Consider the following 22,855-nt stretch of genomic DNA (forward strand, 5'->3'; position numbering starts at 1 on the left):
AACCAGACCTTTTTTCCGATCGCCGCGTTTTTTTTTTTAAATTTGAATTTTTTTTCCCGGCGCATATTTTTTTTTTCACCCGTCGCTACTTTATTGTCCCGTCGCAATCCACAAAGCACGGCGTAAATTACGTTCGCGCGCTGCACGTCGGGAAAATTACGTCACACGCATGCGCAGTACGGCCGGCGCGGGAGCGCGCCTCATTTAAATTGTAATCGCCCCCCGGAGAGGAGGACCGCCTTGCGACGGAGGCACTTAAGTTACACGGCCTGAAATTTCTAGGTAAGTGCTTTGTGGATCGGGCACTTAGGTAGAAATTAAACGCCTGTGTAACTTAACTGCTGAAAGTTAAGTTAGGCGGCGTTTTTGAGAATTTGGCCCAGTATGTTTGGGCCCTTGGGTTTTTGGAACTGTCAACTCTACAGTTGGAAGACCAGTATTAGATGGCCCTGAAAAGTCACATGAAGTTCATGAGCATTTTTTCCCACAAATAGAGATTTCTTTTGGTGGTATTTTCTCACCTCTGCGGTTTTTAAAAAAAAAAAAATAAACAATATTTTTTACTTTCTGCTATAAAACTTATCCAATAAAAATAAATAAATACATTTAATCTCTTTATAAATGTTGGCCAATATTCTGTTACATATTTTTAGTAAAAAAAATCTAATAAGTGTATATTGATTTGGTGGTATATTGATAGGTTTGCAAAAAAGTTATAGGGCCAGATTCACAGCCCAGATACGACGGAGTACTCAGATACTCCGTTGTATCTCTCAGAGTATCTATGCGACTGATTCATAGAATCAGTTACGCATAGATATCCCTAAGATCCGACAGGTGTAATTGTTTTACACTGTCGGATCTTAGGATGCAGTACCGCGGCCGCCGCTGGGGGGAGTTTGCGTCGTAAACCAGTGCCGGGTATGCAAATTAGGAGTTACGGCGATCCACAACGGTTTTTTCGCGTTCGCTACGTCGCCGCTAGTCTAGTTTCCCGTCGCAAAGTTAGTCGTCGTTTTGGGTGCCTTAACTTTACACAGCACACGTATGTGCTGTATAAAGTATGGCCGTCGTTCCCGCGTCGAAATTTAAAAATTCACGTTGTTTGCGTAAGCCGTCCGGGAATATGGAATTACGCTACGCGCGTCGCCGTTCTAAAAAATGACGTCACTTCGCGCAAAGCACGGCGGGTAATTCAAAAGGGAGCATGCGCAGTAGGTCCAGCGCGGGAGCGCACCTAATTTTAATGGCATACGCCCCTTTGAATTACGCGGGCTTACGTCGGAGGCCGCCGGCGTAGGTTTTCATTGCAAGTGCTCTGTGAATCAGGCACTTGCGATGAAAACTTGCGGCGGTGTAGCGTATCTACGATACGTTACGCCGCCGCACTTCTACCTGAATCTGGCCCATAGTGTCTACCAACTATGGGATATATACTGGAATTTTTATATTTTCAAAAAAGTTATACTAGTAATGGCAGCGATCAGCAACTTCTAGGGGGACTGCAATATTGCAGCAGACAATCTGACACTAAGTGACACTAATACAGTGATCCGTGCTAAAATATACACTGTCACTGTACTAATGACACTGGCTGAGATTAAACATCTAGGGCGATCAAAGCATTAAATTTGTGCCTAACCAGTGTTTTTGTGTGCACAGTGTGCTGCCTTTACTAAGGGATGGGCTGGATTTCAGCACATGCCCGCTGACAGGATGGAGCTCTGCATTGTTTACATAAGCAGAGCTCCGTCCAGCCTGTCTCCTCAATGATCAGCAGGTGCCGGTGGACATCCTTCGTCCGGCACTTGCTGATTGTCACAGCAAAGGCAGTGCACAGGCAGCACACGCGCACACGCCCCCCTACCGAGAAGGGCAGAATCACACACACACATATCTATATCATATATATATATATATATATATATATATATATATATATATATATGTGTGTGATTCTACACAGAACAGCCACCTTGTAGCAGTAAATCTGCTATAGGGTGGTCAGCAAGTGGTTAATAAAGGTTAGTATATCCACTAAATCTCTGGACCCAGGATAAGACTATTCTACTATTCTAGGATGCATTACTAGAGGGATCACCAGCAGGAGGAAGGAGGTCCTGATTCTCCTGCATTGATCTTTAGTTAGACCTCATTTAGAATAATGTGTCCAGTTCTGGAGACCTCACTTATAAAAAATATATTGATAAGATAGAACAAGTCCAGAGACAGGCAACTAAAATGGTGAAAGGTCTGAGGGAAAAGACATGTCAAGAAAGACTTCAAGAACTTGTTATATGTACAGTCTGTAGGAATGACAGGAAAGGGGAGACTTGTCTGAAACTTTAAAATACACCAAGGGAGTAAATAAGGTTCAGGAGGGCAGGGCAGCATTTTCAATATGTACCCAAAATCAAGAACACAGGGCCATGACCGCAAATTTGCAGAAGCAAAGTCAAAACTAATCTTAGTAAGTATTATTTTACTGAAAGGGTAGTTGATGCTTGGAACAGACTTCCAGCACTGGTAGTGTGTCAGTCAACAGTAAGTGAATTTCAAACATCATTGGGACAAATATAGATCTATACTCAACGGACCACTTTCACTTTTTCTGCCGTCATTCTTCATTGTTTCCATGTTTCTACAAGCCAAGCTCATATTTCAAAGATCATGTTATTGACACCCAATGTTGTTAAATGTCTGCAGCAATGCAAGGTAACAAGAGAAGAGACCAGCTCCTTCACATTCTTGTGGAGCAACTGATTTGCAGAAAGAGATTAGGAAGCAGCAATTTCACAACAAGAGTATTTTAAGGAATTTCCTAGAAAACATAAGTCGCCAACTACATGGAGTGGTACAAGGCTTAATGCTGGGTTCACACTAGAACACGCAACGGCTCACAGCAGGAGTCCGGTGTGTCTCCATTCACCATTTCAGGTCAGGTTTTAGCCCGAATTTTGGTCTGAATTCGGGCCTGAAACGGACCAAAAGACGCATAGGGCTCCTGTGCAATTTGCACCGGAGCCACTGCGGAGATGTGTGAACTGGCTCCATAGAGAGCCAGTCACAATATCCTGCTACCCTCATCCAATTTGTATAAGTGTGAACCCAGCCTTAAAGAAGATGAATAGGTATGGGACTATAGTTAGCCTTTAACTTTTTTCTTATTAATGTATTTATCTGATAGATTCATATTCCACCTGGGTCATGATATTTCTTATGTAGTCATCTGGGAATACAGAGTAGCCATGTGTAAGTTTGGCCAAATCCAATCTTTGTACTTGTCTAGCATTCCTTTTTATTATTACTAAATTAAGTAAATGACTAACCTTGTCAAAAGTTACTTTAAGAAGTCCCAGACGCATTCTGTGACCATATAAAGGCAAATGTCTACAGTATCAGTATTTCAGTATAAGTCATTATTATTATTTTTGTATGATAATTACTTTTTAAATAAGTCTCAGATTTCCCAGGGCATTAGAAACAGTTGCTGTCACTGGAATGTCCTATTGTTAGTTTCGTGATGAATGGAGATAAGAAGTTCAGTGGAAGAAAAACTGCGCTCTTTACCAATCTTTAAAAAAAACGCAGGTCAACTCACACAGTGTGAACGAGCCATAAGATTAGCTGCTCAATTTACAAGGCTTTAACATAAGGATAAGGTTGTCTAATTTAACCGTGTAGCGGTCATTTTGCAAATCAACCTCACTGAACTCAGCTGAAAAAGCAGTACATTTTTGTAAAATAAATATACTTAGGCTAGGCCATACATGGTCGAATATCGAAAGAATTTTCTTTTGAAAATAAGAAATTTTGTACATTTTGTGATCTGATGGTGCCACCATTGATTTCTAAATTCGACCAACCAAGCCTTAAATTTTACCTCATGTTGTTACAGGAAATAACTTTTGTGGATGGGAATCTTCTTTTCTTTCCGGGAATTTTCTTTTGTTACACATGCGCATTACTTTTTCGATTACATTTCTCACACGATTCTGCCATAATTTATTAGAATTTCGTTGTTTTTAAAAAAAAATTCCAACATGCCTGATTACTCAAATTCGATGGCCGCACGATAATCGGCTGTTGCTGCAACCCAATAATGGTGCGAAATTAGAAAAACATTTTTTAGTAGGGCTGGGGAAATTAAAGATTAAGGGCCAGATTCACGTAGCTTGGGCGCAGCGTAACATAACCCGTTTACGTTACACCGCCGCAAGTTTTCAGATTTAGTGCCCGATCCACAAAGTACTTACCTGAAAATTTGCGGCGGTGTATCGTAAACACGTCCGGCGCAAGGCGGCCCAATTCAAATGGGGCGGGTACCATTTAAATTAGGCGCGCTCCCGCGCCGGACGTACTGCGCATGCTCCCGTTGCAAATTTCCCGACGTGCTTTGCGCGAAATTACGACGCGCCGACGTTTTGTGAATCGCGACATCAACAAAGCACTTACGCCGGGAAAAATAAAAATTTTTAAAAAAATTCAAAAGTGACGCGGGAAAGACGGGCATACTTTAACATGGTGGAGTACTTTTACACCATGTTTAAGGTGCCCTATCTTTGCGACGGAAATCTAACACTTGCGACGACGTAACGACGGGAAAAACCTATTGGATTGAGGTACCTTTGCATCTGTGGAGCAGGAGGATGCATCAGGCTCCATCAGGGGAAGGGGGCAAAAATAACCATTGTTTTCCTATCCTAAGCAGTTTTGTGCAGACAATTCTTTGTGTATCGGCAACATCTGTTCCGTGCGAAAGACTGTTCAGTTCTTCAGAATATTGTCAATAAAATGCGATCATGTCTGCTTCCAGAAAATGTAAACACTCTGGTATGTCTGCATGACTGGCTAAAGTGATGCCTACTTGCCTACTATAAAGTGAGAGTCAATATACTAGATAAGTTTTATAATTAAAGTTAAACTAACTTTCTACGTTTTTCTTAAAGTTTAATAAGAAAAGATTACTTATGTCAGTGCTACAGTTTGAATTTAAAACGTATTTGTGTAAACTGTGAAGTTAAGTCATGGATTGTGGAAACAAATTAGTGTCGGGTGATTGTATATTGTGTATACCACATTTACCACTGACTAAGGCAGAGTTGCAATGCAAGGAGATCAGTTAAAAGTAGTTGGATCTGTATGTGCGTTATAATTAATCGAAATTAGTCGATTAAAAAAAAATCGATTAATCGAACACGAAAATTATAATCAGTAACAGCCCTAATTTTAGATAAGATTTTAGAAAGAAAATTCTTTCAAAATTCGACCCATGTATGGCCTGCCTTACCATGTGTGTTAGCTTTGTGAATTAAGCATCAGGCCGCTAGATAGAGAAAGTGTGTTGCTCATGCCAAACAATCATTTTCCAACTGTCATCCTCTACTGAGATGAAGACCACACACCTGTTTTTTGTAGAATACTGCTCTGTATGCACCACTTTTGTAAATAAAGCCAACTGTTCTACTCCATAATATTAAACTTTGATCAACACCTGTGCTTAGCAGACATAACACTGAAATCTGTTTCCTTGTAACTAGACAAGCCTGAGGCCTGATCTGTAAAAATCGTTCTGGGTTTTGGACACTTTCCATCAGACAGGAAGCATTTTCCACTTAGTACATGGGTTTATGCGGACATGTCATTTCTAACAGTCTTCTATGTCTGGTGTGATTCTTGGCTGCGTGCTTACAACGCCTATGGATATAGAGACACAATCTGAGAATAGTCATGTTTAATTGATAGAAAGATTAGCCTTAGAAATGCTTTAAAAATACCAGATGGTGATGACTTTATGTGTTACCGTCTATGGTTTGGAAAAGTCTGCTGTAGGGAGATGCAACGAAAAGCCACAGGAAAGTGCAGTAAATTGGCTGTCTGTTGATGGTAGAACATCTCATGTGTTCTTGACAGTGACCTTTTCCCTTCCTGCCTATTCTACAAGATTTTGTGGTTTACTCCAGAGGTCAGACCCTGCCAAGTTTCTGTCATTTTTTTTGTGTAATGAACACTGAAATTTGTTATAATTTTAATATTTGTTAGACAGCCCACAGGGCAAGTTAACGAGGTATCAGTGAGTTACTGGAAGCTGAATTTGTGTTCTCACATTTAATTGTATATGAATTTAAAGTAATAACTTGACAATGACCATCTTGGACTAGGAGTTGACTGTTTTAAAAAAAGTTTTATTGAATTTTTGGAAATACAGAATAGATAAATTGGAATACAGTGCAGACTCAGAACAACAAAACGTATTACACCAAAGGGATCAAAGCTTTGCACAGTCAAAAGTAAAGCGGATGTGGGTATGAGGGTTGTGGGGACATTTCATGAAAGGAAACATACTACACATTTGTGGAGCCACAAAATTGATAAGCCCTTGAGGAGTCCTCTGTCCATCAGTCAATACTCGGCAACCTGAGACAAAAGGGGGGAAAGCTCGCTAAGTTTCAAAATAATGGTATATTTACAACGTTTGGTTGTAGTTACAGGGAGAGAAGGGAATGGTCAATGCTCAGCATGGTCCAACTATGAGCTCCAAACTCTAAGGCCCTGTACACACGACCGGTTCATCCGATGAGAATGGTCCGACGGACCGTTTTCATCGGTCCACCGCTGAAGTGGCCTGATGGTCTGATGTGTGTATACACCATCAGTTCAAAAACCGATCGGGTCAGAACGCGGTGACGTAAAACACACGACGTGCTGAAAAAAACGAAGTTTAATGCTTCTAAGCATGCGTCGACTTGATTCTGAGCATGCGCGGGTTTTGAACTGATGCTTTTGTGTACTAACCATCGGTTTGGCCCGATCGGTCAGCGGTCCATCGGTTCGATTTTAAAGCATGTTTTAAAATTTTGGACCAAAGGACAACAGACCGATGGGCTATACACACGGTCGGTTTGGACCGATGAAACTGAACCTCGGTCCATTCTCATCGGTTTTGTCCGACCGTGTATACACGGCCTAAGGTACCTAGCATGGGTGACTAAGAGTTGACTTTGAGTTTATTACCATTCAATTCAGCTGACAGCCCCAGGAATGTAACTTGTTCTACGATTATATAAAGGCTGCCACTGTTGGCCTCTTCTGAAAATGGTTCCTAAAAAAAAACACACCAGTGCATTATTAATGTAAACCATTTATTATAAAATGAAAACAAATGTTATACTCACAAACACGAGTGCATGTAAGCTCATCCATGAATCCAAAAACCAGAGATGCCAGATCCATCACTTATACTCTCTTTCATGGGAAGAAGCCACTTAGATGTACTCCAGAGGATTGTGATGAAGAACTCCCCTTGAAATGCATCAGTCGTAGTATGCCTGAATGACTTCTTCCCATGAAAGAGAGCATGTGCAGTTAGATCTGACATCTCTGGTTTAGGCTGGTGCACCCTCTTTCTGTTGTTTCTTAGTTAATTTGTATCAAGGCTCCCCCAGTGCTATAAGGGGAAAAAACATGGTGGCCTAATGTATCTCTGGAGTGCAACAATGAAGGTCTGTTGGTTTCTGAACACGACACTAGATCGCAGAAGGTTTTTCTTATTCATCTGTTCGAAAATGATTCCTGACTGTCTGTCATGCTGATCTAACGACTTTAATGCTTCCCAAATCACTGATCCAAAACAAATATGCAGTCAATGAAGCCATACCAAGGTCCTGACTTCACTGGCGGCATATGTGTCAAGAATCAGTGACTCATATGCAGTCAGATGATCAGCAAGACAGCCAAGGAACTTGGGGATGGCAGCATTGGCAGCCTACATAGATATGTGAATATATTGACTAATTTATTAAGGCAAAGCCAATAGCAAACGTAAGGTTCAAAGTTAGCATTTTTCTCTTGACCTTTTTGAAAATAGAATCAGAAATCAGATAAAGATCATAAAATGAAATGTAGATGCAGCCCCCTCATAATAAAAGGCATGCCATACCTCACATAACCCTGTCTTCATAAAAACAACACACATACAGTCTAATAAATACACACTACGTATTTAATTTACCAAAAAAATACCTAAATCGGATAACGTTAATGTCATTGTTCACATTTAATTTATATATTTAATATTGCAATATACTTAGTAGTCTTCAGGGACCAATCAGATTTTAGCTTTCAGCTCCAGAGGGGGGATTGGGGAAAAAGTGATTTGTGTTCCTCTGCTATTGGCCACTGTGATGTAAGATTTTATTATTGCTGCCATTGTAAGAGTTTAAAGTTAATTTATTTTGCATTCTTCCCCAGATCTCATTGTTGGAGCCTTCGGTGTAGAAAAAGTAGCAGTTTACAGGTAGGTTCTACAAAGCCCTTACAAAGCAGCCTACAGCTTGAGGCCTCGTACACACGACCAGTTTCCTCGGCAGAATTCAGCTTCCGACCGAGTTTCTGGCTGAATTCTGCCGAGGAAACTGGTCGTGTGTACACTTTCGGCCGAGGAAGCCGACGAGGACCTCGGCGAGGAAATAGAGAACATGTTCTCTATTTCCTCGTTGTTCTATGGGAGCTCTCGGCCCGCCAAGGTCCTCGGCGGCTTCAGGGCTGAACTGGCCGAGGAACTCGACGTGTTTGGCACGTCGAGTTCCTCGGCCGTGTGTACGAGGCCTCAGTCTATATCTTGCCAATCTGATGCAGTACACACATGCGTTAAGTCAGCCCATTCATTTGAATGGGCTGCCAACGCACCAGAAGACACACCTGTAATACTTTTCCTAGTGCAGTGCACTTAAATGCAAGGTAGAATGGGATGAACGTCACAGCAAGGTAGAATGGGATGAACGTCACAGCAAGGTAGAATGGAATGAACATCACAGCAAGGTAGAATGGAATGAACATCACAGCAAGGTAGAGTGGAATGAATGTCACAGCAACACGCTAATGCATGCATGGTGTCTAACAGACCGAGGCTAGCCTTAAAGTGATTCTGACCTGGCCTAAAATGTTTCTAAATAATTCTGAAGTACTGGCACTTTCCAGATGTCTTCAGAGCAATTTCTTTTATGCTGTGGTGCCTCTTGGAACTTGGGCTCAGGCTGTACATGGGATATTGACTATTGCCTATGTGGACAATAGGCCCCCGTCTAATCCTGACACTAACTTACACTCAGCTATCAAATGCCAGACTCTTTAGATTGGCTTCACACCTACACAGTGTGGTGTAAAAAAAAAGTAGTACATATCTGATTTTTGTTGTGTTGTGGCATTCGATGGCATTCAAATGTGGTGTGTTAACCTGTATTTGTAGCATGACACAGACATCTTAATGGGCCCTTACTGCAGACTCATGTTCTGCCATTTGACAGTTGAATGATGGCAGGTGGAGCTTCATGTCCTGATTTGGAGGATTTTAATCTCAGCATGGGCAGAAGGTGGGACTCCATGTACAGAGCCTGGGACTAGAATCTAAGGTGCTCCACAGGCATTCATTGAAAAATGTATACAAGATCTTAGCATGGTTGCAGTGTTTGGCAGGCAGACTGGGTTACCTTGTTGCCTGAGCTATGTATTATACAGTATTTTCTTCTTTCAGGGCCCGACCTGTAGTTACAGTGGATGCTCAGCTTTTTCTCAACCCTACGATTCTGAACCCTGAGGTCAGGACCTGCCAGCTCTCCCTCCCAGACACCTCTGACATCATGGTGACTTGGTAAGTTAAAACTCTTGCTGCTCAAAGGCCAAGTGGACGACATATTGATATTGCTATTGTGGGTGAAGTTTGGTGGCTTTTTTATATTTATCACTACCACTACAACAAAGATTTCCCAATCAGAGTATATGATTTTCCACCACTCCTTCCTTATCCATAGGCCCATTCCAACAGCATTTTCCCACCCAGGGCAAAGTATCAGGCTCTCTTTTTAGTCTACCTACTAATACTTACCTTTCTCACGCTCCCCTGCCAACCCATTCACTAACTGGAGTTATTGAAAATACCCAGAACCTAGATCTTTGGAGCGAGTTTGGGGTGGAGGAACTTGACTGGCATACACAGAGTCCTGACCTCAACCCGATAGAGCACCGTTGGGATGCATAAGAGCGGAGACTGTGATCCAGGCCTTCTCGCACAACATCAGTGCCCGACCTCACAAATGCGCTTCTGGAAGAATGGTCAAACATTCCCATAGACACACCTTGTGGACAGCCTTCCCAGAAAGGTAAAGCTGTTATAGCTGCAAAGGGTGGTCCAACTCAATATTGAACCTTACAGACTAAGACTGGGATGCCATTGAAGTTCATGTGCGTGTAAAGGCAGGTGTCCCAATACTTTTGGTAATATAGTGTATATAGTTAAGCTTTATTGGAATTTTCCTTCAATTACTGGTACTGTAATAGAGTTTTTTATCATTTTTTTTTTTTTCATAATCTTGAGGCAAAATGATTACATCATGTAAAATAAGAATGTTGCCTTCTAGTCAAATACTTTTAAATTCTGAGACTGAAATCTGCTGATAGCCCAATACCCAACTGCTTAGAGCTGCAGAATTTGAAAGAACATGATGAGAATTTTACGACAGTGGCTAAGAGTCTGTTTGCTGAGAGTTGGTCTTTGTTGTCGGTTCAGATTATGGAGTTGTAATGGTCTGTCGTAGTTGTTGTAACCTTGTATTCAGCATCTGAAAGTGATTAGTAGGTTAAATCCAACCGACACATAATTCTTCTCTCCCGTGGGATCCATCGTCCTGTATTTGTGAACCAGCTGTGTATCTTGTATAGTGCGCTGATAGATATATATATAAGTAAGGGAAACTACGGAACAGCGCAAAGGAGTCTAGAAGAAGTTCAACGAGCCAAAGCCAAACTTCTTCCATTTCTGATAGACACATGACATTCCAGAATTGACGTAGCATAATAAGCTCTGGGTTTATTTGCCCGTTGATGTTTTAAGCAAGAAACAACAAACCTGAATACCTCAGTGATGGCAACCTGGCAGGTAGTCAGTGATCTACATGGCAAGGAGGACTTGGGATAATAAACACAAGTATTACTTTCTAGAAAACAAACCCTCAAAGAATGTGGCCGTATGTATATATTTGTAGCATCCTCTTATGCTGCCATCCATATCCGGATGTTGTAAAGACAGCAGTCAGTTGTGCTTTGACTGCTAAAAGGTCTATTTCTTACATGATGTATCCTTTTACTTGGACATTACCCACAATAGTTTCTAACCTGATTGATAGCTGATCGGTATAGACACTTGGGGCCAGATTCTCGTCCAGCGGCGTAATTTTGTGCGGGCGTAACGTATGCGCTTTACGTTACGCCTCCGCAACTTAGACGGGCAAGTGCTGTATTCTCAAAGCACTTGCTCCGTAAGTTGCGGCGGCGCAGCGTAAATCGGCCGGCGTAAGCCCGCCTAATTCAAATTTGGATCAGGGGGGCGTGTTTTATGTAAAACTACTGTGACCCGACGTGATTGACGTTTTTGCGGAACGGCGCATGCGCCGTCCGTGGAATTTCCCAGTGTGCATTGCTCCAAAGTACGCCGCAAGGCCGTCATTGGTTTCGACGTGAATGTAAATGACGTCCAGCCCCATTCACGGACGACTTACGCAAACGACGTAACTTTTTCAAATTTCGACGCGGGAACGACGGCCATACTTAACATTGTTACGCCGCACTTATGCCTCATATAGCAGGGGCAACTATACGCCGGGAAAAGCCTAACATAAATGTCGTAACTTTACTGCGTCGGCTTCATCCCACCCTCCAAAACATGCTGGTAGGTAAATGGCTCTTGTCTAAATTGGCAGTAGTATGTGTGTACAAATTGGCTATGCACATGGTTTCACATTCTGCATGCTGGTTCCAAGCTCTGCAATTGAGGAAAGACCTACTACAAATTTACCAAGAAAATTCTGTGGAAAAAGGCTTTCAGACATTTCAGGCGTATTAACCAAAGAACTGTCCCACACACACTAACACGGCCAACACATTCAGAAACTCAGTATTATCATAAAGCGTTTGGGGGTTGCATTGGAGAGTACTGCCAAACTATAGTGCCTTGAAAAAGTATTCATACGCCTTGAAATTTTCCACATTTTGTCATGTTACAACCAAAAACGTAAATGTATTTTATTAAGATTTTATGTGATAGACCAACACAAAGTGGCACATAATTGTGAAGTGGAAATGATAAATTGTTTTCAAAATTGTTTACAAATAAATATGTGAAAAGTGTGGTTTGCATTTGTATTCAGCCCCCCTGAGTCAATACTTTGTAGAACCCCTTTCACTGCAATTACAGCTGCAAGTCTTTTTGGGGATGTCTTTACCAACTTTGTACATCTAGAGAGTGATATATTTGCCCATTTGGATTTAGGTCTGGACATTGGCTATGCTATTCTAACACATGAATATACTTTGATCTACAGTAAATCATTCCATTGTAGCTCTGGCTGTATGTTTAGGGTTGTTGTCCTGCTAGAAGGTGAACTTCTGCCCCAGTCTCAAGTCTTTTGCAGACTCTAACAGGTTTTCTTCTAAGATGTTCTTGTATTTGGCTTCATCCATCTTCCCGTCAACTCTGACCAGCTTCCCTGTCCCTGGTGAAGAAAAGCATCCCCACAACATGACACTGCCACCACCATGTTTCACAGTGGGGATGGTGTGTTCAGGGTGATTTGCATTGTTAGTTTTCCACCACACATAGCATTTTGCTTTTAGGCCAAAAGTTCAATTTTAGTCTGACCAAAGCACCTTCTTCCACATGCTGTGTCCCCATATGGCTTCCCGCATTCTGCAAATGGGACTTTGTATGGCTTTCTTTCAACAATGTCTTTCTTCTTGCCACTCTTCCATAAAGGCCAGATTTGTGGAGTGCAAGACTAATAGTTGTCCTGTGGACAGATTCTCCCACCTGAGGTGTGGATCTCTGCAGCTCCTCCAGAGTTACCATGGGCCTTTTGGCTGCTTCTCTGATTAATGCTTTTCTTGCCCGGCCTGTCAGTTTAGGTGGACGGCCATGTCTTGGTAGGCTTGCAGTTGTGCCATACTCTTTTCATTTTCAGATGATGGATTAAACAGTGATCCGTGAGAAGTTCAAATCTTGGGATATTTTTTTATAACCTAACCCTTCTTTAAACTTCTCCACAACTTTATCCCTGACCTGTCTGGTGTGTCCCTTGGTCTTCATGATGCTGTTTGTTCACTAAAGTTCTCTAGCTAAACAGTTGTGTGTGTATATATACTGAGATTTAATTACACACAGGTGAACTCTATTTACTAATTAGGTGACTTCTGAAAGCAATTGGTCCCACTAGATTTTAGTTAAGTGTATCAGAGTAAAGGGAGGGGGGGGATACAAATGCACACCACACTTTTCAGATATTTATTTTTAAAAATATTTGAAAGCCATTTATAAATTTTCTTTCAATTATATGGCACTATCATATAAAATAAATTACATACAATTCCAATACAATACATTTACGTTTTTGGTACATGAAAATTTCAAGGGGTATGGATACTTTTTCAAGGCATTGTAGCACTGAGAGTTTTCAGAAAGGAGGACAGAAGAAAGTGAGCAGAGGCCATGACCTCATTAACCACTTCCCGACCACCGCATGTAGATATACGTCGGCAGAATGGCACGTACAGGCACATTGGCGTACCTGTATGTCCCTGCCTTTTTCCGCAGGTCGGGGGTCCGACCGGGACCCACCCCCCCCCCCGCTACATGCGGCGATCGGATTCCCGCGGGGAGCGATCCGGGATGACGGCGCGGCTATTCGTTATTCGTTTATAGCCGCTCCGTCGCGATCGCTCCCCGGAGCTGAAGAACGGGGAGAGCCGTATGTAAACACGGCTTCCCCGTGCTTCACTGTGGCGGCTGCATCAATCGAGTGAACCCTTTTATAGGGAGACTCGATCGATGATGTCAGTCCTACAGCCACACCCCCCTACAGTTGTAAACACACACTCCTAACTCCTACAGCGCCCCCTGTGGTTAACTCCCAAAATGCAACTGTCATTTTCACAATAAACAATGCAATTTAAATGCATTTTTTGCTGTGAAAATGACAATTGTCCCTAAAATTTGTCAAAATTGTCCAAAGTGTCCGCCATAATGTCGCAGTCACGAAAAAAAACGCTGATCGCCGCCATTAGAAGTAAAAATAAATAAATAATAAAAATGCAATAAAACTATCCCCTATTTTGTAAACGCTATAAATTTTGCGCAAACCAACCGATAAACGATTATTGCGATTTTTTTACCAAAAATAGGTAGAAGAATACGTATCGACCTAAACTGAGGAAAAAAAAAATTTATATATGTTTTTGGGGGATATTTATTATAGCAAAAAGTAAAAGATATTGAATTTTTTTCAAAATTGTCGCTATATTTTTGTTTATAGCGCAAAAAATAAAAACCGCGGAGGTGATCAAATACCACCAAAAGAAAGCTCTATTTGTGGGGAAAAAAGGACGCCAATTTTGTTTGGGAGCCACGTCGCACAACCGTGCAATTGTTTGTTAAAGCGACGCAGTGCCAAATTGTAAAAACCCCTTGGGTCATTTAGCAGCATATTGGTCCAGTCCTTAAGTGGTTAATGTAGTATCTCATTAATGTAGTACTTCTCCTTCACTATCCATTTAGACAGACAGGGAAGGGTCAATGACCAAGTTGCATCGCTTTACTCAAGTGGAGCAAAGTTAAGTCACCAACTAGACTGTGCTGTCTGTGGTACCAGAATCATGAAACCGTCAGAGCCAACACAAATCTGTGGTGCATTTAGCTGCTTGCATGAAGTTTGGCTTTAATCGGCAACTTTCTGGTACTGTAGCTTGTTAATATTCCAGAGAGAAAGGATACATGTAGAGTTTGTCACTATAGGTTAGGGCACTTGTGTGTAATGAATCCCCACAATGTGAACCGTAACAAGCAACAGATGAGAGGAATTAGGCACGCTGCATAGACAGTAATTTGTTGACGTGTGAATCAGTGCAGTTTAGGAATGTAGCCCAACAGAGCAAATCATTTTCCTGACTTCTTTTTGGACAATCACAGTCTTGTGAGGTAATGCTTTATGTCAGGTTTGGAATGTGTTAGATTAATGCAAATGTGACATATAATACACTGGACTAAAATTGTGTAGGTATTTTTTAAATACATCGTTTGAGGGGGGTCACGATTTTTTTTCATGAGCTGTCTTAGAAACAGCTCCTCAATCTAAGTGATGGGATGAGCTAGGTAATAGGAATTCTGGGACGTCTTGCACACTGCTGCCTAAACATGACCAATTTTTAGGCATACAAGCATTTTTTTTTTTACTGATATAAATACAGACCATTGTTTCTAATGTGCCTGTACACACAAGTTTATAAACATGCGCTTATAGATCAGGAAAAAAATTACAGAAATCTGAGTCTCCAGTCAGTACATATACCTTGCTTCATTAAAATAAGGCTGAAATTATTTTTACACTTGTGTGCGCATACACACAAATACGTTCACATACAGTGCTCAGCATAAATAAATACACCCCAATAGATTTGTCAGAAAACCTTTACTTTCCATTCAGAATCAACATTTTTTATGGAACACTATATTACAAAATACTGCCACAAATGTGGGCTATTGATTGCAACCAAGATGCGCTCATTTTCACACACAAAGGGGCAGATCCACAAAAGAATCCACAAAGATACGACGCGGGAACTTTAAAATTACGCGGCGTATCAATAGGTACGCCGCGTAATTTTAAAGTTCCCGTGTCGTATCTTTGTTTTATATCTACAAAACAAGATACGACTGCATCTGGGATCGATCCGACAGGCGTACGTCTTAGTACGCCGTTGGATCTTAGGTGCATTTTTCCGCCGGCCGCTAGGTGGCGTTTCCATCGAATTCCGCATTGAGTATGCAAATTAGCTAGTTACGGCGATCCACGAATGTACGTCCGGCCAGCGCATTTTTTTACGTCGTTTGCGTTCGTCTTTTTCCGGCGTATAGTTAAAGCTCATATATGGTGGCGTACTCAATGTTAAGTATGGCCGTCGTTCCCGCGTCGAAATTTGAATTTTTTACGTCGTTTGCGTAAGTCGTTCGCGAATAGGGATTTGCGTAGAATGACATCACCGTCGTAAGCATTGGCTTGTTCCGGTTTAATTTCGAGCATGCGCACTGGGATACCCCCACGGACGGCGCATGCGCCGTTAAAAAAAAACGTTGTTTACGTCGGGTCACGACGTATTTACATAAAACACGCCCTCATCACATCGATTTGAAATGCGCGCCCTTACGCCGCCAAAGATACACTACGCCACCGTAACTTACGGCGCGGATTCTTTGAGGATTCGAAAAAAAAAAGTAAGTTACGGCGGCGTAGTGTATCTTAGATACGCTACGCCCGGCGGAATAATGTGCCGCTGTACGTGGATCTGCCCCAAAGTATTTTTCCTAACAAATTCATTCAAGACCATGTTTAAAAAATGAATACACCCCAATGAAGTCTTAAAGGAGTTGTAAATAAAATAAAAAAAATATGCTGAAATGACTGTTTACAGGGTATAGAGACTATGGCCCGGATTCACAAAGCACTTGCGCCGACGTATCTCGAGATACGCCGCGTAAGTGCAAATATGCGCCGTCGTATTTGTGCGCCTGACTCAGAAACTAAAATACGCCTGAAAATAGGCTTCATGCTGTTTGTGAATCCGGGCCATAATAGTTAAAGCGGGGGTTCACCCTTAGAGGGCACTTTTCCCCCTTAGATTCCTGCTCGTTATTACTAGGGGAATCGGCTATTTGTTTTAAAATATGTGCAGTACTTACCCGTTTACGAGATGCATCCTCTCCGTCGCTTCCGGGTATGGGCTGCGGGAATGGGCGTTCCTTCTTGATTGACAGTCTTCCGAGAGGCTTCCGACGGTCGCATCCATCGCGTCACGATTTTCCGAAAGAAGCCGAACGTCGGTGCGCAGGCGCAGTATAGAGCCGCACCGACGTTCGGCTTCTTTCGGCTACGAGTGACGCGATGGATGCGACCGTCGGAAGCCTCTCGGAAGGCTGTCAATCAAGAAGGAACGCCCGCTCCCGAAGACCCATACCCGGAAGCGACGGAAGAAGATGCAGCTCGAAAACGGGTAAGTACTGCTCATATTTTAATACAAATAGCCGATTCCCCTAGACCGAACGAGCAGGAAGCTAAGGGGAGAAAAAAAAAAAAATTTATAAATGGGTGAAATCCCGCTTTAACTGATTCCTTTTAAAAACGGTTAAAAATAGATAAAAATCAATAATATAATGTACCTGTAGTTTCTAGTTTCGTTTTTGCATGCTGTTTCCTGCCTCTCTGCTGTACAGAGCATACAGAGCCACAGAGCAGTGATGGTTTGGAAAACAAAACTGATCCAAAGGGGAGGTGCTGTGGGGTTTTAGGCACACAGTAATCACACCTCCTTGAAGTTAGTGACCACAGAGAGAGAGAGCTCCCAGTACTGTGGTTATCAGGAAACAGACAACCAGGAAGTGTGAAGATCAGAGAAGAATTACAGCAACTTGAGAGCAAAAACAAACAATGAGGACATGAAAACAGCACTGCATTAAGGTAAAGGAAGCTATTAAGATAAAAAAAAATTCCTTTACAAACCCTTTAAGAGCAAAGCAAATTTTTAGGCAACAAAATCCTAATTAACAAGAATTCAACTACAGGTGAGGCTAATTATTCATTAAACAGGTGTCCAGCGGACAGCTGATTATAAAAGGGCGTTACTTAAAGCGGAGTTCCACCCAAAAGTGATACTTCTGCTCATTTGTCTCCTCCCCCCCTCCAACGCGTTGACGTACAACGTGTACGACGGCACTATAAAGGGGAAGTTTGATTCCACTGGCGCCACCCTTGGGGCTGCTTTTGCTAATCTCATGTTACTGCGTGTTAAGTAAAAGTTTGGTGAGAGACGATTCGTGCTTTTCAGTCTGTTACAGCGTGACAAATGTGCTATCTTCATTACGAACGCTACTTTTACCGAAGGTGCGCTCCCGTTAATACTTTATTCTGATTATGCACGGGTTTCTAAGCATACACACGAATGTGTTTCTCATCATAAACCAGCCCGATGAGAAACACGACGAGGAAATTGAGACTCCCGACGAGAAAAAAGAGAACATGTTCTCTTTTTTTCTCGTCGAGATCCACGACAGTTTTCTCGACAAACAACATACAAACGACCGTTTTTCTCGGCAAAAAATGCTCTGCCAGCATTTTTCTTGATGGATTTTGCAGAGGAAAATGGTCGTGTGTACGAGGCCTCAGCCATTAAAAAGCTCAGAGCTAGGAAATTTGTATGTCTGTTGTATTGACGAGAAACATTTCATTCATTCTGTCATGAGAAGCTGAGAGAGACACATGCAACCAGGGGTGATCCAATGTTTGAAGTCACCTGAGGAATTGAAGCCTGGAGGGAAGGAGGGACTTTTAAGAAAATAAAACACTGGTAAATTGGGGGGGGGGGGTTGATCGGGCAGGAGGCTTCCGAGCATTTTATTCCATTCCCTTTAGAGAATGGAGCATGACGGGGTTCTGAAATCTATCTATGGGAAGTACCAAAAGCACGTTGTTCACTCAAAGAGGGTTACTTCTTACCTCATTTGGGGCCACCCAGAGAGGAGTTTTCAGTGCAGTATTGTATTTAGTGCTGTGCTGCTTGGTACCACTTGATTCTTAATTCAAGAGTTGTTTAAAATGTATTTAAGACTTTGAGCCTAGGTTCACACTGTAGCGATGAGGGAACCAGCATGATTCCTGCGCCGGTGATCTGCCGTGCTGGTTCCAGGTGTCCTGGAAGTTCAAGCGCATGCGCAAACTGATGCGCTGAGCTGGTTCCAGCTGTCGGGAAAGTTCCTTCAAGCACTGCGCAGGTGCAAACTTGCTGACGGAAATCCCCGAACGGCGGCCGTGGATTTTGAGGTAAGTGGCCAGTCGGCCTCACGTCCTCGCTGCGCTCGGACAGCTCGCTTCGCTCGCTCGGCCTCCTGGCTCTTTTTTTAACATCCTCCAATCCACGGGGATGTTAAAGAATGAGCCTGGATGCCGGGCGAGGTTCGGGGATTTCCGTCGGGAAGTTTGCGCCTGCGCAGTCAGTGAAGGAACTTCCCCCACAGTGGAACATTGAGGACAATACACCGGTTCATGCACCGCATCTCTCCCGCAGGCAGTTCACACTGCCCTCTGCGAGCCGCTGCAGGTATTATAGTCTACATACACTTTAATATCCTAAAAGCCTTTATGGGCATCATTGAACAAAATAATTAATAAATACAATTTACATAGGTTATCACATCACTGTCATTCCTTTTGAACAGTTTTCAAAAGAGTAGCATTCTCTTTTAATATATATTTATGTCAGATGCATAATATGTAGTGTTGAATGGGACTTGGGTGGCTGTTATCAGACAACATGGAACAGCATGCATCTTAGTACTTTAATCAGTTCACTATTTATCTCCCATGAGAAATTACCCGTAGATTCCTGATTTCTCAGGAGAGCCGTGGTATTCTCTGATAATTACTCTCCACGTTCTTGACATTATCATGCCTAATAGCGTGTAGGAAATTTGTCCTCGAGTGCGGTATGAGACCCGCCAGATGTCAGCTCTTATTCCATTTAATCACATTACAAAGAGGAAGTTAATCTTCAGCTTCGCTGCATTATGATTAGAGGTTTGTTTAGCATCTTCCAAAGACACGTTAATGGTGCATAGAAGAGATGTAATTGCGTTGGCCACATCGGTGGCTTGCTGCACTTACTGTGATGGAGTTCTTCCTGCAGAGGTACATGGAATTTCCTCTTCCCCTTTTCCTCTGTGTATCGAACATGCCACAGTGACCTCACTGCTCTGGCATGCCAGGAATGGATGCTACTTCAGGGGGACATTTAGTCATTCGGACCCTTTTTATTTATCTGTGGACACAGGAACATGAAGAAAAAAAAAAAAACACTGAAGACTGGGCAATATCTGTGCCATAGTAAAAGGAATCTAATTAGAATAGGAAAAGTAGTGAAAAACTAAATTGTACATTATAAATTCAGTGGAAAAAATGTATTTCACAAATGACATAGGGTGCTCGTTTCTCAAAAATATCTCCCAATTAGGGCCCATTCACACTTTGCTGTTCTTATGTGTTTTTCATGTTAACATGCATTTCGTTAAAGTGCTTGTAAAGCCTTCTATTTCTTTAAAATTAAAGTAATAAACGTGATATACTTACCTGCTCTCTGCAATGGTTTTGCACAGAGCAGCCACGATTCTCCCTTCTTGGGTCCCCCGCTGGTGCTCCTGGCTTCTACCTCCCGCCGAATGCCCCCATAGAAATCGTCTCCAATGTCATAGGATTTGTTTGACAAGAGCAGGAGCCAATGGCTCCCCCTGCTATCAATCTACCGAATGAGGAGGGACAGAACCGAGAGAACCTCTGCTCTTATGCACATCGCTGGATTGAGATTGGGCTCAGGTAAGTATAAGGTGGGGTTGAGGGGAACCTCTGCAACAGAAGACTTTTTTTACCTTAAGTCAATTTTTTTTACCTGGTAAGTCACTGATGGGAAAAAGATCAGCTGCAGGGGGACCAAAGGCAATTCTGGTGTAGTCCTTTGCCCTCTGCTGACCTTTTCTTGGGCATCTCTTCCACAGTTCATATTCTCCTATAGGTTTTCTTAAATTAAAACTCACTCTCAAACTGAAGATGTCTTAACTTTAATTTATGGGTAGTTGAGATTATTTTGTTTTGTAAGTTTACTGTAAAAGTTTTGCAGAAAGTACCACAATACAGTAAAGGACTATGGGCCATATTCTTAAACAAGTTACGTAGGCGTATCAACAGATACGCCTACGTAAGTCCCTTTCCTATGTTTAAGTGTATTCTCAAACTGAGATACACTTAAACATGCCTAAGATACACCAGCCTGCGCCGTTGTATCTTAGGCTGCAATATTTACGCTGACCGCTAGGTGGCGGTCAGCGTAGAATATGCAAATGACTACTCACGCCGATTCTCGAACGTACGCTTGCCCGCCGTAGTGTTTTAACGTCGTTTCCGTAAGCGATACGCGGCGTAAAGATAAAGATGCCCCCTAGGTGGCGTACTCAATGTTAAGTATGGCCGTCGATCCCGCGTCGAAATTTCAAAATTGAACGTCGTTTACGTAAGTCGTCCGTGAATGGCGCTGGACGCCATTTACGTTACAGTCAAAACAAATGACGTCCGTGAGACGTCATTTAGCGCAATGCAAGTCGGGTAATTTACCCGACGGAGCATGCGCATTACGATCGGCGCGGGAGCGCGCCTAATTTAAATGATCCACGCCCCCTGCCTGGATCATTTGAATTAGGATGGCTTACACGGGTGGACTTTACGCGATGCCGCCGCAAGTTCACAGGTAAGTGGTTTGGGAATCCGGCACTTGCCACTTAAACTTGCGGCGGCGTAACGTAAAGTACATACGTTCCGCCGCCTGAAATGTATCAGAATATGGCCCTATATTTTGATAATGTTTGATTAATAAATGTGCTCATTAACAGGTTATTGTTTTTGTTCTTAGTTTTGCTGTGAAAGTCTGTGTACAAGTAACGGGACAAGGCATTCCTCATAATATAGGTATGTATTTCTACTGCATTCGACTGCTCATTTGCTTATACTGCAGAAAAATATATATACCGTATATACTCAGGTATAAGCCGACCCGAAAATAAGCCAAGGCACCTAATTTTACCACAAAAAAATGGGAAAATTTATTGACTCGAGTATAAGCCTAGGGTGTCCATCTGCATGCCTTACTGTGCCTCACTGTGTCCATGCCTCACTGTGTCTATGCCTCACTGTGCCCATGCCTCACTGTGCCCATGACTAGACTGACGTTTAACATGTGAGTCTATAGAAGAGGTGCCCAGGTTTGAAAAAACAGTGCTCCCCAGCCGTAGGGCCCCTCAAACGTTGCACATTTGTAGAGGAGAAATTGGGCTACATGTGTGCCAAGTTCTGGGTCCAGGGGACTTACGAACGGCCAGTACTGGGTCCCCAAAGTCACCGGAGAAATGGCCGTTTACCATAAGGCCCCATACACACCATAGAATCTATCCGCAGATAAATCCCATCGAATGGGTTTCAGCGGATAGATTCTATGGTGTGTACACTCCGGCGGATATTTATCCGCGGATATATTTCCGAATTTCAGCAGATAGATATTCGTCTGTACAGACTCACCGGATCCATCCGTCCAAAGGGATTCCCCGCACGCGTCGTAATGATTTGACGCATGCGTGGAATTCCTTATATGACAGCGTCGCGCCCGTCGCGGCGTCATAATCGCGGCGACGGCGCGACACGTCATCGCCAGAGGATTTCCGCGCGGATTTCAATGCGATGGTGAGTACACTCCATCGCATAGAAATCTGCGGAAATCTTTGAGAGGATTTATCCGTGGAAACGGTCCGCTGGACCGTATCCGCGGATAAATTCTCTCGTGTGTATGGGGCCTACGAGTCTATGAAAGGGGTGCCTAGCTTTGAAAAATCGGTGCTCCCCGGCCGTAGGACCCCCGGACAACAAACTTTGCACACTTGTAGAGGAAGAGTGGGGCTACAAAGTGGGTCCCCAAGGTCCAGGTGCAAAAAGGTGACTCGAGTACAAGCCGTGGGGGGTATTTTAGTCACAAAAAAATGTGCTGAAAAACTCTGCTTTTACTCGAGTATATAAGGTAGTTTTATTTCTGTTTGTGCTGCTGTTGGAGAGTTGCCCTCGCTTCTTGTTCGGAAAACATTGTCAGCAGGACAGGAAGCCAGATAAATCTCTCTAACAAAGTTCTAGATAGCAGTAAAAATTAGAAGTTCAAATCATTTCCTGATGTCTCCAAA

The 22,855-nt window shown here is 42.7% G+C and overlaps 1 protein-coding gene across 1 annotated transcript in view; it reads left to right on the plus strand.

Moving 5' to 3' along the window:
• Window positions 1-22,855, plus strand: part of ITGA8 (integrin subunit alpha 8) — a 266,086-nt gene that overhangs the window by 139,567 nt on the left and 103,664 nt on the right. The window contains exons 14-16 of the mRNA XM_040352410.1: window positions 8,251-8,296; window positions 9,533-9,649; window positions 21,544-21,599. Of these exons, the coding sequence (XP_040208344.1) occupies window positions 8,251-8,296; window positions 9,533-9,649; window positions 21,544-21,599 (219 nt within the window). The remainder of the gene's footprint in view (window positions 1-8,250; window positions 8,297-9,532; window positions 9,650-21,543; window positions 21,600-22,855) is intronic.

This window comes from Rana temporaria, chromosome 5 (assembly GCF_905171775.1).
Source record: "Rana temporaria chromosome 5, aRanTem1.1, whole genome shotgun sequence".
Lineage (NCBI taxonomy): Eukaryota > Metazoa > Chordata > Amphibia > Anura > Ranidae > Rana > Rana temporaria.